This window comes from Salmo salar, chromosome ssa10, assembly GCF_905237065.1.
Source record: "Salmo salar chromosome ssa10, Ssal_v3.1, whole genome shotgun sequence".
Taxonomy (NCBI): domain Eukaryota; kingdom Metazoa; phylum Chordata; class Actinopteri; order Salmoniformes; family Salmonidae; genus Salmo; species Salmo salar.
Genome location: NC_059451.1, coordinates 28,909,760 through 28,924,666, shown reverse-complemented (window position 1 = coordinate 28,924,666; position 14,907 = coordinate 28,909,760). Strand labels below are relative to the sequence as shown.

The window sequence follows — 14,907 nt, the reverse complement described above, 5'->3', positions numbered from 1 at the left end:
CTCAGGTGACCAAAAGCCCTGTCCGCCTCAGCCGACCACTGCAAATGTACCGGGCCCCCCTTCAGCAGTGAGATAATGGGAGCCGCTACCTGACAAAAACCCCAGATAAACCCCCAGTAGTAATTGGCAAACCCTAGGAACCGCTGCACTTCCTTTACCGTGGTGGAAGTCGGCCAATTGCGCACGGCTGAAATGCGGTCACTCTCCATCTCCACCCCCGAGGTGGAAATGCGGTACCCTAGGAAGGAGACGGACTGCTGGAAGAACAGGCATTTCTCAGCCTTGACATACAGGTCATGCTCCAACAGTCAACCAAGCACCCTTCACACCAGGGACACATGCTCGACGCATGTAGCAGAGTATATCAGAATGTCATCAATATACACCACTACACCCTGCCCGTGCAGGTCCCTGAAAATCTCGTCTACAAAGGCTTGGAAGACCCGTACGGCATGACAAGGTACTCATAATGCCCTGAGGTCATACTGAACGCCGTCTTCCACTCGTCTCCCTCCCGGATACGCACCAGGTTGTAAGAACTCCTGAGATCTAGTTTGGTGAAGAAGCGCGCCCCGTGCATTGATACAATCGCCGTGGCGATAAGAGGTAGTGGATAACTGTACCTCGCCGTGATCTGATTTAGGCCTCGGTAGTCAATACACGGGCGCAGAGCTCCCTCCTTCATCTTCACAAAAAAGAAACTCGAGGAGGCGGGTGAAGTGAAGGACCGAATGTACCCCTGATGCAGGTATTCGGAGACATATGTTTCCATAGCTGCCGTCTCCGCCTGTGAGAGGGGATACACATGTCTCCTGGGAAGTGCAACGTCTTCCAGGAGATTTATCGCACAATCGCCCCGTCCATGGGGTGGTAATTGAGTCGCCTTCTTTTTGGAGAAGGCGAGAGCCAAATCGGCATATTCAGGGGGAATGCGCACGGTGGAGACCTGGTCTGGACTTTCCACCGTAGTAGCACCAACAGAAACCCCTAAACACCTCCACGAGCACTCTCGCGACCACCCCGTGAGAGCCCTCCGTTGCCAAGAAACAGTGGGGTCATGACAAGCTAACCAGGGTAGGCTTAGCACCACGGGAAATGCAGGAGGGTCAATAAGGAAGAGACTGATTCTCTCCTTGTGACCCCCCTGCGTCACCATACCCAGAGGAGCGGTGGCCTCCCTAATCAACCCTGACCTTAATGGTCGACCTTCTAAGGCGTGAACGTGGAAGGGCACAGCCACGGGAACAATGGGGATCCCTAAACTGAGGGCGAACGATCTGTCTATAAAATTCCCAGCCGCACCTGAATCGACGAGCGCCTTATGCTGGGAATGCGGGGAAAACTCAGGAAAAGAAACATACAAAAACGTGTGCAACAGAGGGCTCTGGGTGAGAAGGGTGCCGGCTCACCTGGGATGACGCCAGAGTGCCCTGCCTGCTGCCACTTCTCCCAGAGGAACCAACCCGGCACCGACCGGCAGTGTGACCTCTGCGGCCACAGATTGTGCATGAGCCGGAACCTCCTCCAGTCTCCCTACGCACAGCACCTCCCAGCTCCATGGGCACCAGAGCGGCGGTGCTGGGGGATGGAACCGACAGAACCCAATCTGGAGGTCCGCGGGTGGCCAGCAGGTTATCCAGCCGAATGGACAGGACCACCAGCTGGTCGAAGGTGAGTGTGGTGTCGCTGCAGGTCGACTCCCGAAGGACTAACTGCAGCGATAGTGGTCGACCAATGGCATCCAGAACAACAAGATAAATGGGCACAAAAATAACCCGTTGTGCGCTCACGGGGAACGTGCACAAGCACTACAATAAACAATCCCACACAAAGACATGGGGGGAACAGAGGGTTAAATACACAACAAGTAATTGATGGAATTGAAGCCAGGTGTGAGGAAAAACAAGACAAAACACATGGAAAATGAAAAGTGGATCGATGATGGCTAGAAGACCGGCGACGCCGACTGCCGCCCGAACAAGGAGAGGACCCGACTTCGGCGGAAGTCCTGACAATGATGACAGGGATAGAGACAGGTGAAGTAGCTCTACCCGATTGATAGTTGAAGTAGATGGTAATAAGCAATCTTATTAAGTATGCCCAATCTACTTTGAAGACCTAGTTAAATTATTTAGTCAGCCAGCTAGCTACTACTAGCATAGCTAAATATGATTATTCATTCACAGAGATAATGTCAGATGGTTGTCTGGCTGGCTGCTACTGCCTGAACAGAGATGAGATAATAACTTTAAGCAATGAAAAATAATAAAATTAAAAAAACGAAGTAATATACACAACTTAAATATTTTATTAAAGTAATGTGAATACAATATGGTTATTAAGTGACAAGCAGTAATGGGCATTCACTACCATCATACCACCCTGTATCACACTACTGGCTTTCCTCTTAATCTCAGAAGGGTTGGTCCTGGTCGGTCCCTGGATGGGACCCCAGATGCTGCTGGAAGTGGTGTTGGAGGGCCTGTAGGAGGCACTCTTTCCTCTGGTCTAAAAAAAGAACCCAATGCCACAGGGAAGTGATTGGGGACATTGCCCTGTGTAGGGTGCCTTTCGGATGGGACGTTAAATGGGTGTTCTTACTGTCTGTGGTCACTAAAGAGCCCATGGCACTTATCGTAAGAGTAGGGATGTTACCACCCCTGTCAGTCCACCCCTGACTGTATGGCTGCTGCCTCTGCATTTAAATCACTGCTCTGTTTCCTGTTAGCACACCCTGACTCTAAAGTATTCATCTACACTCTACACAGGGTATTTTTCTATTCAGTCTTCATGAGACGTCTCAGGGTTTGGGCGTGAAGGTATTGTTCAGTCAAGCAGAATCTTTCCTGCTTCAAATGAAGAAGAACATCCATCAGCACTAAATGATTCATATCAGCTCTTAGTATCAGTTGGCCAGTGGAGGAGCACACACTTGAAAGCACTGTGTTGCATTACTCAGAAATGCACACAAACATACTTTAACCTTCTCTCTCTGAATAGCAGGTGAAGTGTCAATAACGGATAGCTTTTTTGTTGTTTCATCCCTTGTTGATACAGAACTACTCACAGAGAGCAAAGGCACTAACCTACCCAAACAGTGGCCACTTTTTATTACTATGGATCATCCTGGGAAAAAATCTGTTAAATGTTTGAAAGGAAATACATGAGAATAAATGTGTTTTCTCTTGACCTATTTGCCAACAGATGATAATGAATAACTATAATCACCTGTAGCCATGTTAGATCTCTTAATAATACGAGTTAGGAATGTCACAGCCAGTATCCGCGGTTCATAACACTAGGCCCGGATTCCAAATTCATATGTAATTATGGAGGTGGTGGTAACAGCAGACAGGGGAGGTAATTAAACAGAGAGAGACAGAAAACCTCTTCAGAGCCAGGCTCTGACTGGAGCTCTGCTCTGCACAGGGGGTGATCAGTGACAAAGCACACATAAAGATCCAACACGGAGGCCTTGATCAGCTCATACTGTACACTCCATGTCAGACATGTTCCAACTCGTGTTAATTCCTTCCCCATTAAATTCACGACAAAATCTCTAACTTGATCTAAATAGGCCTAAAAGAGATATGGGTCGCCTGCACGAAATTTGGGAGTTAAAGTGCAAGATGCTTGAGACTCATGGGCCCATGCCTAAGCCTTAGTGGTGCTTCCAGTCCCATTAGATTACCCAGTACTTAAGAGACCTGAGAAGGAGCAGCAGAGTCACGGCAGGCAGGGCTTTGACCCTCCAGCCATCTGGGCCCTACTGAACCATGTGTATGGCCGGGTTAAAACCAGTGGATTGTGTCCTGCTCTCAAACGATAAAAGATATAAGGCACATAACCCTTTGTCATTTTGCTGAAATGCGTCATTGTTTTGTATGGGGTCTTACTAGGCTCTCTCCACAGAATGAGGGAGAATGGGGTTAATAAACACTGTAGCAGAAGAGGAGGAGGTGGGGTCGGGGGTTTCTACATATTTAGAGCTGTTGCTTTCAACTATTGTAATTTGATCATAGGAGGTAATCAATTAGTCAACATCTTGTAGTGACTGCTTAATTAATGAGCCCGAGCATGGGACTTGTTTGCATCATTAAAATCTCAAAGTCATTGTGCGCCAAGTGTTAAGGGAGCGCTGTCATTAGGAAAATATCTGTGCTCAAGTGATAATCAATGCTGTTCACTGTTGGGCCTTTTAATGAATGTAGCTGACTAAATCAGATAGGCCCTGTTCTTGTTCTTTCTTTGGGAGATGTATCTTGTTTCAGTGAAGCTCTCATTTGAGTCTCGTCAGCTAATAAAAGTTTCATAACATGAAAAAATTGTGTTTTGTCTCAACTTATGTTTGCAGTTATGAATTATTTGTAATTAACCAACCAACCAACCCTGTATCACATACACAGTAAGTGACAGAGGAGAACCGAGGCAACTGAACTTGATGAACCGACATGCCCTGAGTTACTACATAGGGACTTTTAGGTAATTCATCATGGTTTGTTAATAGGGAGAACAAGTAAAGTAATATCTACATTGTCATGTAAAATTCAGTTATCAGTAGAAAAGAACAGGACAAATCCCTCTCATCTCTACCTAAGTGTATTCTGACACAACAATTTGCATTTCTTATGGAGGATGAGGTCAACTCTTATAAAGCACACAGTGCGTTTCAACAAGAAAATGTAAACGTACACCCTTTTTGTGGAAATGTTATTCTTTGTATAGCTTACTCTGCTACAACAGTTAGTTATGAATGAATGGTACAGTATAAACATGATGACAAGAGCCTGTATGCTCTTGTACTGTACATAAAATGCATTTCCATGGACAAACGTTAAGCTTGTTTCTCCTCTAGCAGCAATCCTGATGTGTGAGTGGCTGAGTGCCAGTTAAGCCAAAATCCCTGACCCCCTGACCCCAGCTCTGAATGGGGGCTGGCTGCCTCCCTCCACGTGTTCAGCGGCGATCAGCCATGTCATAGCAGGCAGCGCTGACTCTATCGACACACCAATAAATCTGCCTGAGGAGTTCATGAACTGTACTGCAGGAAACCCAGGACAAACCAGGGAGTGGTAGCTATAGCACATTAACAACTGACAGAAATTACACAGAGAAAATGCATGAATAAAGAAGCAGACATCTGTCTATGTCAGCGGTCAATCCTGTGTTCTATATCTTGACTGCGCTGAGAAGTAAGGTCTTAGATCAGCGGCTGCTGTGTTTGAAAAGTCTGCCGTGACATTTAAGCGGTGCATCGGTGATGCACGTGACTGTTCAAATGGTTTGACTGAGAGCCACAGTCATGTTTACAGACACTGGGTTAACTGGGACATGCCAGGCCAGTGAGTATTTGTAAATTAAATAAACGAAGGGCTGAATTCAATCTGTATCGCAGAAGTATCGCAGAAGATCCAACTGCATTCATGGTAAACGTGAATGCATATGTTGGCTGTTAAGATATGGGGACAAGGTTAGCGTTAGGATATAGACAAACACACTATCCAGAATACACTTCCACACTTCATTCCCCTAGGGGGCAGCAGTAACCTTGTCTAGGTGTTGAGCCTGGTTGATAAGCACATCAGGTGCTGCCAATTAGCGTGACCGCCAGTCAGTGTCACAACTGGCATGCCATGAGGCTGCTGAGTTTGTTTGGTGGCCAATAGGCCTTTCGTTTGTTTTTAAGTCTTTAGTCCGGGCATGCCTTTGGTATTTTTCCTTTTTGTATGTTTATTTTCGTCACCATCTGAACACCTAATAATCTGCTTGGACTGGTCTACCAAGAGCTCAAGCCCGAGATGACCTTGAACTTCGTAAGTTGCTGTCTCCCTGGGCACATTTGCATCCAACACGGTCCTCAAACTCTGATTTCTCACATACTGCAAAAGCACACATTCATTCAGGTTACATACTAGTTAACTACCGTAATTTCCGGACTATTAAGCGCACCTGAATATAAGCCGCACCCACTGAATTTATTATTATAATTTTTTTGAACATAAATAAGCTGCACATGTCTATAAGCCGCAGGTGCCTACCGGTACATTGAAACAAATGAACTTTACACAGGCTTTAACGAAACACGGCTTGTAACAAAAATAAATATGCTTTAATGAAACACGGCTTGTAACAAAAATAAATAGGCTTTAACTGTCACGTCCTGACCAGCAGAGGGAGTAATTGTATTAGATTTTGGTCAGGACGTGGCAGAAGGGTATTTGTTTTGTATGGTTCGGGGTGGTGGTTTGTTTAGTAGGGTATTTGATTTATGTATTCCGGGGGGTTTTGGGTTATGTTCTATGTTTGTATTTCTATGTTCTTTCTAGTTCTTTGTATTTCTATGTCTAGGTTTGGGTGTTGGACTCTCAATTGGAGGCAGGTGTTTTTAGTTTCCTCTGATTGAGAGTCCTATATATAGGTATGTGTTTTGTTTTGTAGTTTGTGGGAGATTGTTCCATGTATAGCTTGGCCTTACAGGACTGTTTATTCATCGTTGTGTTTCTTTTGGGGTACGTGTTTATTTTGTTTTTTTCCTTCTTTCCTTAATAAAAGAAGATGAATACACATATACACGCTGCGTTTTGGTCTCAATCCGACGACAACCGTTACAGAATCTCCCACCAACCAAGGACCAAGCAGCGGGGTAAGAAGCGAGGGAACAAATACATGGACTATCAGGGAAATTGGACATGGGAGGAAATTTTGGACGGGTCTGGACCATGGCATCAGGCTGGGGATTACCGTCTCCCACCGGAGGAGATTGAAGCAGCCAAGGCAGAGCGGCGCAGGTATGAAGCCATATACGCGCCGATAAAGCACGAGAGGCACCCCCAATAATTTTTTTGAGAGGGGCACACGGGTAGTTTGGCTGGGCCAAGGGTGAGCCCTAAGCCAGCTACCTGTGCTTATATGGAGAAACGTATGGAGTGGAGGGCGCCGAAGTTTGAAGAAGTGCGCACGATCGCGCCCATACGCTCGCACAGTCCGGTGCGAGCTATTCCAGCCCCTCGCAGATGCCGTGCTAGAGTGGGCATCCAGCCTGGTAGGAGGATGCCTGCGCAGCGCGTCTGGTCGCCGGTACACCACGTAGGACCAGGCTACCCTACGCCCGCTCTACGCACGGTAACCATCAAGCCCCTGCACAGCCCAGTTCGCCCTGTACTAGCACCCCGCTCGTACAGGGCTGCTAGTTCCATCCAGCCAGGACGGGTTGTGCAGGAGGTGCGATCAAGACCACCTGTGCGCCTCCATGGCCCAGTTTTTCCAGTTCCCGCCTCTCGTGCTGACCCGGAAGTGCAAACCTCTAAACTGGCACTTCCAGTACCAGCACCACGCATCAGGTTTCCAGTGCGTAATCCCAGTCCAACTCAGCCCGTTCCTGCTCCTCGCACTAGCCCTGAAGTGCATGTCCCCAAACTGGCACTTCCAGTACCAGCACCACGCATCAAGCTTCCAGAGAGTCAACCCAGTCCTACTCGGCCAATTCCTGCTCCCTGCACTAGCCATGAGGTGCGTGTCTCCAGGCTGATACCTCCAGTACCAGCCCCACGCATCAGGCTTCCAGTGTGTCAGACCAGGCCCGAGATTCCGGCGACAGTGCCTCATCCAGAGTGTCCGGCAACAGTCCCTCGTCCAGAGTGTCCGGCAACAGTGCGTCGTCCAGAGTGTCCGGCAACAGTGCCTCATCCAGAGTGTCCGGCAACAGTGCCTCATCCAGAGTGTCCGGCAACAGTGCCTCATCCAGAGTGTCCGGCAACAGTGCCTCATCCAGAGTGTCTGGCAACAGTGCCTCGTCCAGAGTATCCAGAACCAGGTGAGACGGCCCACTGTCCGGAACCAGGTGAGACGGCCCACTGTCCAGAACCAGGTGAGACGGCCCACTGTCCGAAACCAGGTGAGACGGCCCACTGTCCGGAACCAGGTGAGACGGCCCACTGTCCGGAACCAGGTGAGACGGCCCACTGTCCGGAACCGAGTGAGACGGCCCACTGTCCGGAACTGAGTGAGTCTGCCTGCAACCCGGAACCGAGTGAGTCTGCCTGCGACCCGGAACCGAGTGAGTCTGCCTGCGACCCGGAACCGAGTGAGTCTGCCTGTGGTCCGGAACAGAATGAGGTTGACAATAACTTTGAAATGTGTGAGTCTGCTTACAGCTCGGAACTGAAGGAGTCTGCCTACAACCCGGAACCGAGTCAGTCTGCCTACGGTCCGGAGCAAAGAGACTCTGTCTACAGTCTGGAGGACAGTAGGCCAGAACCAGAGCCACCTCCAGTATAGGTGGGTTGGGGAGGGGGGGTGTAGCACAGGTGCCGTCGTTGACGGCAGCCACCCTCCCGTCCCTCCCTTTAGTTTAGGGGGAAATTGTTTTTTTTTGTTGTTTTGGGGGATTTTAGTTTTTTCTTTTGAGGTGCATCCGGGGTCTGCACCTTTGGGGGGGGTACTGTCACGTCCTGACCAGCAGAGGGAGTAATTGTATTAGATTTTGGTCAGGACGTGGCAGAAGGGTATTTGTTTTGTATGGTTCGGGGTGGTGGTTTGTTTAGTAGGGTATTTGATTTATGTATTCCGGGGGGTTTGGGTTATGTTCTATGTTTGTATTTCTATGTTCTTTCTAGTTCTTTGTATTTCTATGTCTAGGTTTGGGTGTTGGACTCTCAATTGGAGGCAGGTGTTTTTAGTTGCCTTTGATTGAGAGTCCTATATATAGGTATGTGTTTTGTTTTGTAGTTTGTGGGAGATTGTTCCATGTATAGCTTATGGCCTTACAGGACTGTTTATTCGTCGTTGTGTTTCTTTTGGTGTATGTGTTTATTTTGTTTTTTTTCCTTCTTTCCTTAATAATAAAAGAAGAGTACACATATACCTGCTGCGTTTTGGTCTCAATACGACGACAACCGTTACATTAACGAAACACGGCTTGTAACAAAAAATAAAAAGTCAATTCCTTACGTTGCTGTTTCCAACATCTTATCATCGACTCATTAAGACCAAGCTCCCGTGCAGCAGCTCTATTTCCTTTTCCAACAGCCAGACCAATCGCCTTCAACTTGAAAGCTGCATCATATGCATTTCTCCGTGTCTTTGCCATGATGAGGGTGACAAAATGACTACCGTAATCAGAATGATGGGAAGTTTGAGAGCGCTCGATTTAATCTAAACAGTAAACAAAAAAGTTGTTTGACCTTAACCCATTCGGCAATTTCATTGGTCTAATGAAAGCTTCATGCCGGCAAAAAACTGAGCACGTCACAGAATGTGTTTAAAAAAAAATAAAAAATTGAAAGCGGGAAAAATCCATATATTAGCCGCGTCATTGTTTAAGCCGCGAGGTTCAAAGCTGGGAAAAAAGTTGCGGCTTATTGTCCGGAATTTACGGTAGGCCTAAGACCCATAGACTTAGTGAGTGCCACAATATTAGCAGGCTAGTTATTTGGTTTGTAACACGGCTCAATCAGAAATTACCTTTACATTTTAATGTCGATCCTCCACGATACTTCTGCGATACAGATTGATTCCAGCCCTAAAGCAGATGAACACCTCTTTGTTGGAGAGAGAAAATTGCTACCCTTAAATCCATTCGCTCTGTGGAGTAGAGAGAAGGCAGGGGAAAATGTACTGACTTCTCAATAAAATACTCTTCAGTTGACCTTTCATTAGCTGACAAATTGAGAAGGGCCAGATCAGTCTTTCCCCTCATGTTTGAGTGAACACATGACATCAGAATGTGTCTTCGTTTTGATCTTGGAGCTACAGTACATCCACACATCCATAGTCAGCCAATGACCACTCTCATTGAGCATGAAAACAGTTTGCATGCCTTCCCAGGGATTAGTTTGTACAGATGAGTCAGATTAGGCTTCAATGTGAACATGCTCTAAATTTGTGTAACTAGGCCCGTTGGAAGGACTTGTGAGATTAAACACATTAGGAACTCCTGTACAGCTGTATCTGTTTAAATTGACATATTTAAATACTCGCCGCAAAGAGGGATAAAGAAGACATGGACTAAAAGAGGCTTAGCACTTATTTTATGGACCGAGAAGGAAAGGACAGGGCCTAACATACACACGCTGTTCAGATATCCATTTGCGTGCCATTCCACGTTTCCAAGCAACTTTTCTATTCCTGGTTCAGGCTCCACTACAAAAACTTGACAAATTAATTATAGCCTCTGGATTTTTTTCCTCCTTCAAAGAGTGGATACATGTGGGCAAGGCCAACCCTGGGCATAAGCATCATACAGTGCATTTGGAAAGTATTCAGACCACCTCACTTTTTCCACATTTTGTTACGTTACAGCCTTATTCTAAAATTGATTCAATTCTATTTTTTCCTCATCAATCTATACACTGCCATTATAAAAAATTCTAAACTGAAATATGACATTTACATAACTATTCAGACCGTTTACTCAGCACTTTGTGAAAGCAACTTTGGCAGTGATTACAGCCTCTATGACACTACAAGCTTGGCACACCTATATTTGGGGAGTTTCTCCCATTCTTCTCAGCAGATCCTCTTAAGCTCTTTCAGGTTGGATGGGGAGTGTCGCGGCAAAGCTATTTTCAGGTCTCTCCAGAGATGTTTGATCGGGTTGAAGTCCGGGCTCTGGCTGGGCCACTCAAGGACATTCAGAGACTTGTCCCGAAACCACTCCTATGTTGTCTTGGCTGTGTGCTTAGGGTCGTTGTCCTGTTGGAAGGTGAACCTTCGCCGCCAGTCTGAGGTCCTGAGCATTCTGGAGCAGGTTTTCATCAAGAATCTCTCTGTACTTTGCTCCGTTCATCTTTCTCTTGATCCTGACTAGTCTCCCAGTCCCTGCCGCTGAAAATAATCCCCACAGCATGATGCTGCCACAACCATGCTTCACCGTAGGGATAGTGCCAGGTTTCCTACAGATGTAACACTTGGCATTCAGGCCAAAGAGTTCAATCTTGGTTTCATCAGACCAGAGAATCTTGTTTCTCATGGTCTGAGAGTCTTTAGGTGCCTTTTGGCAAACTCCAAGTGGGCTGACATGTGCCTTTTACTGAGGAGTGGCTTCTGTCTGGCCACTCTACCATAAAGGCCTGATTGGTGGAGTGCTGCAGAGATGGTTGTCCTTCGGGAAGTTTCTGCCATCTCCACAGAGGAACTCTGGAGCTCTGTCAAAGTGACCATCGGGTTCTTGGTCACCTCCCTAACCAAGGCCCTTCTTCCCCGATTGCTCAGTTTGGCTGGTCTAGGAAGTCTTGGTGGTCCCAAACTTCTTCCATTTAAGAATGATGGAGGCCACTGTGTTCTTGGGGACCTTCAGTGTTGCAGAAATGTTTTGGTACCCTTCCCTAGATCTGTGCCTCGACACAATCCTGTCTCAGAGCTCTACGGACAGTTCCTTCGACCTCATGGCTTAGTTATTGGTCTGACATGCACCGTAGACAGGTGTGTGCCGTTCCAAATCATGTCCAATCAATTTAATTTACCACGGGTGACTCCAGTCAAGTTGTAGAAACATCTCAAGGATGATAAATGGAAACAAGATGGACATGAGCTCAATTTTGAGTCAATAGCAAAGGGTCTGAATATGTATGTAAATAAGGTACTTCTGCTAAAATGTACGAAAACCTGTTTTCACTTCGTCATTATTTATGGGCTATTGTGTGTAGATTACTGAAAATAGTTTTTAAATCAATTTTAGAATAAGGCTGTAACGTAACAAAATGTGGAAAAAGTCAAGGGGTCTGAATACTTTCCGAATGCACTGTATGCGGTCACTTAAGGCCCCTGGCCGCTAGGAGGACCCCCCCAAAAACTCAGTCTGGGTCTCAACTTACTGTTGAGTGTTAGAATAGTAGAAAACTAATTTGGATGTGCCTCAGGAATTTTCCTCTTGTTATATCAGTCACTGATAGTCACTCAATTAGCCCATGTCAGCTAAACATTTTTAGATTGGTAAGTTAGTCTACCAAGCAAACTGAACTTGTAGTATTCCTGGACAAATTACCAACCCGGCACGAAGGCCACGTGCCGAGGGGCCCTGACCTGCAGGGGGCCCCCATTGATTTTGTTAGTCACTCTCACTCAGATATCATATTAACATTGTATAAGTCATGGCAAAATGTGCCGAGTTTATGGAAATTAGCTGTAAAACAGTAAAAAATGTGTTAGAAAATTGCAAAATGTTCTCTCTATCCCATAGCAAAATGTGTAGAGTTGCAGGAAATTAACTTTAAAACTTTCTGTCAGGACTGTATGACAAGACCAAATGCAGGTACCAAATAGGCACGTAGCTCAGAGGTATCAGTTTGCCTTTGTAAGCTAGCGGACGCGCGATGAGGCCTGTCCTTATCAATGTCTGATGATAATAAAGAGCGTTCTCTCTGCTGGGCAGATAACAAAGAGCTTTCCCAAGCCAGCTAAGATACCAGGCTGTAGCGTAGCTGGCCTCCCTGCTCCATTGTTACTGAAAAGACACATCTGATCACATTTCAAAAGAAAAGGTGAACACCAGATAATGTATGATCTCTCTGGAAAGTTGAGAAAAATTCATGCCAAAGGTAAGACTAAACTTCTGACCCAGTGCTCTTTCTAATGCAGAATGGCAGAGTGTCTGAAATGTTCTATTGAGCCCTATCTCATTGATATTATGCAAACACAATACCATAGCCAACAACCAGACTACAAAGTAGAACATTCTGCCAGGGGAGTACAATAACGTTATACTCTCATTGTAATGTGACCCTAAAACGCGACCTGCATCTCACAAGCAAACACACCACACGTACAACCTAAACTGACATTTAGCTCCCAGCTCCGTGCCTTCATGTGAATTATTATAAGAGGTTTAGTTATGATAGAGGAGAGTGAATTTGCATTCAGAAACTAATCAAGTATCCACCTTTGACCCCAGTGGGCGAGGAGAAAACAGCACAATGTGTTTTGTCAATCTAACAAGTGTAGACAATGTGACCTGGGTCCTAAAAAGAAATCCAGTGAAATGTGCTCTCCTTTCTTCTCCCCTCACCCTCACCACTGACTGTCCACCTAGGAGATTAAGCCAGCTGAATGAATGTGCTACCTGGTTGGAATGCCAACGCTGGGCTGAAGAACAGCTTACTGTACAGGGACCTCCACAGGATGAAATTAGAACAGGACAGGAGCCCCTATCAAAAATTAGTCTTAAAATAGACTACAAATCCACACAATTCCAGGGAAGCTTTATTATGCGTTCATATAATTAAAATACAGTAGAAAAAGAATGGAAAAAGTTCAAAACCCACTTTGAAAACAGTTTGTCCTTCATAGACAAGTGGGTCCTTCATATACAAGTTGTCCCATTGACAGGAATACAGAATGTAATGTTTTCTGTAAATAAAACTCGCCCACTGGGGTCAAAGGTGGATTCCTGAACCACTCAGGACATCTCCAATATAAGAGTATATGATGTGAAAGAAAGAGAAGCTCAGCTAGCAACACAAAGCAAATGTACGAACAGAGAATGTAATGAATAAGAACAGCCAGAGAGAGGTGAAGTCAAATTCAGACAGGTCTTACTGTTACTAAAATGGCTAATACTTTATTTCACGGTCCTGTTTCACCTGATGTTTGCCTGGTATTTGCATTTAAAATATCTGGTACCAATGGGTACTTTCTCACACTTACAAAGAATGTAATACAATAGTAACTCGCTGGTACCAAATAGTGTGAAATATTGCTTGTTTTAATCAATCCTAAAGAAGCAAAAGAACAGAGTAATTATTAAGTTATTATTGAGTAATTGACAATTTACCATGTAATTCCAAGTAAATACCAGGTAAATAAATAATGGACTGTAAAATTTAGCTTAACCACTGTATAATTTAATTGTCTCAAATGAGTGGATGTTGGTTGTGAAATTTTTGTCAGTTAAAATCTATAACGGAGTAGCAAACCTTATCCCTTGTTGCAGCCAGCCAGCCAGCAGAAGCACCTGTTTTTTTATCCTACAGCCAGCTTGTGGGTTGCTTCTCTCCTCCAGCAGAGAGTGCCAGCAAGAGGAGAGACAGAATAACGCTAGCGCTCGTCTTTTTCAAACCTCCTACCTTCCTCATATGAATGTTATTAAACACAAAAAGTATCTCCTCTCTCTTCAGAGAGCCAGCCACCAGTAACAAACATAGAGCATTGCATGCGGCTGGCAGTCTAACAGACCCAGGAAATAGAGGAGCGGCTGTTGCTCCAGCAAACTTCTCCTATTCAGGGAAAGCAGTACACAGATGAGGCGCTGCATTCAATGGATCGATCAGAATCGTGGCACAAACAGTGTGGCAATATAATCATTTACCTTGCAGGGCTGGGTCGCTAGAATATCCATGTGTGTCTCCCATTGTTAATTCCCTGTTTGTGTGAGTCCAGGGACAGGGAAATAGGTTATCTAATAGGCTCCCATGTAACTGCCGTCCTGCCGACTAAGCTGTAACACTAGAAAGGCTTTCTTATGTACAGACATTAGCATAGGTTGCTTCCTGGCTCACCTGTACTAATCTAACCTGTTCTGCTGTTGATTGACATCACTTCCTCCTCATTGCTGTACACTGGACCCACCTGTTATACAGGCATAAGCAGCAAAGCTACTCTATTATGTTGTGAAGGTATCAGATTTCACTTTCATATATATATATATATATAAAAAAAGAAAACATTCTATTGTGCGTCATATGTTCATGTTTAAACTCTGAGAATATTTGTCCTTCTTAGAAGCAAAGAGATAGGGAATTTATTAAAGGATTTCATGTTTGTAGTAGTCAGTAATACAACCAGCATGTTTTCCCCCATGTGAGACACAGGGTACATTTCAACCTCCTATATGTGAGGGATATTCACCCGCAAGCACAATGGAAAGGATAAAACCGCTAATACAGCTTTGTGCCAGTCTATGGGATTGTCCCA

General features: G+C 45.5%; 1 protein-coding gene across 1 annotated transcript in view; it reads right to left on the bottom strand.

Annotated features, from left to right (window-relative positions):
• naaladl2 (N-acetylated alpha-linked acidic dipeptidase like 2) overlaps positions 1 to 14,480 on the bottom strand; it is a 290,768-nt gene extending 276,288 nt beyond the window's left edge. The window contains exon 1 of the mRNA XM_014216734.2: positions 14,303 to 14,480. Within this exon, the coding sequence (XP_014072209.1) occupies positions 14,303 to 14,345 (43 nt within the window). The 5' untranslated portion in view covers positions 14,346 to 14,480. The remainder of the gene's footprint in view (positions 1 to 14,302) is intronic.
• Positions 14,481 to 14,907: the final 427 nt, after the last annotated feature.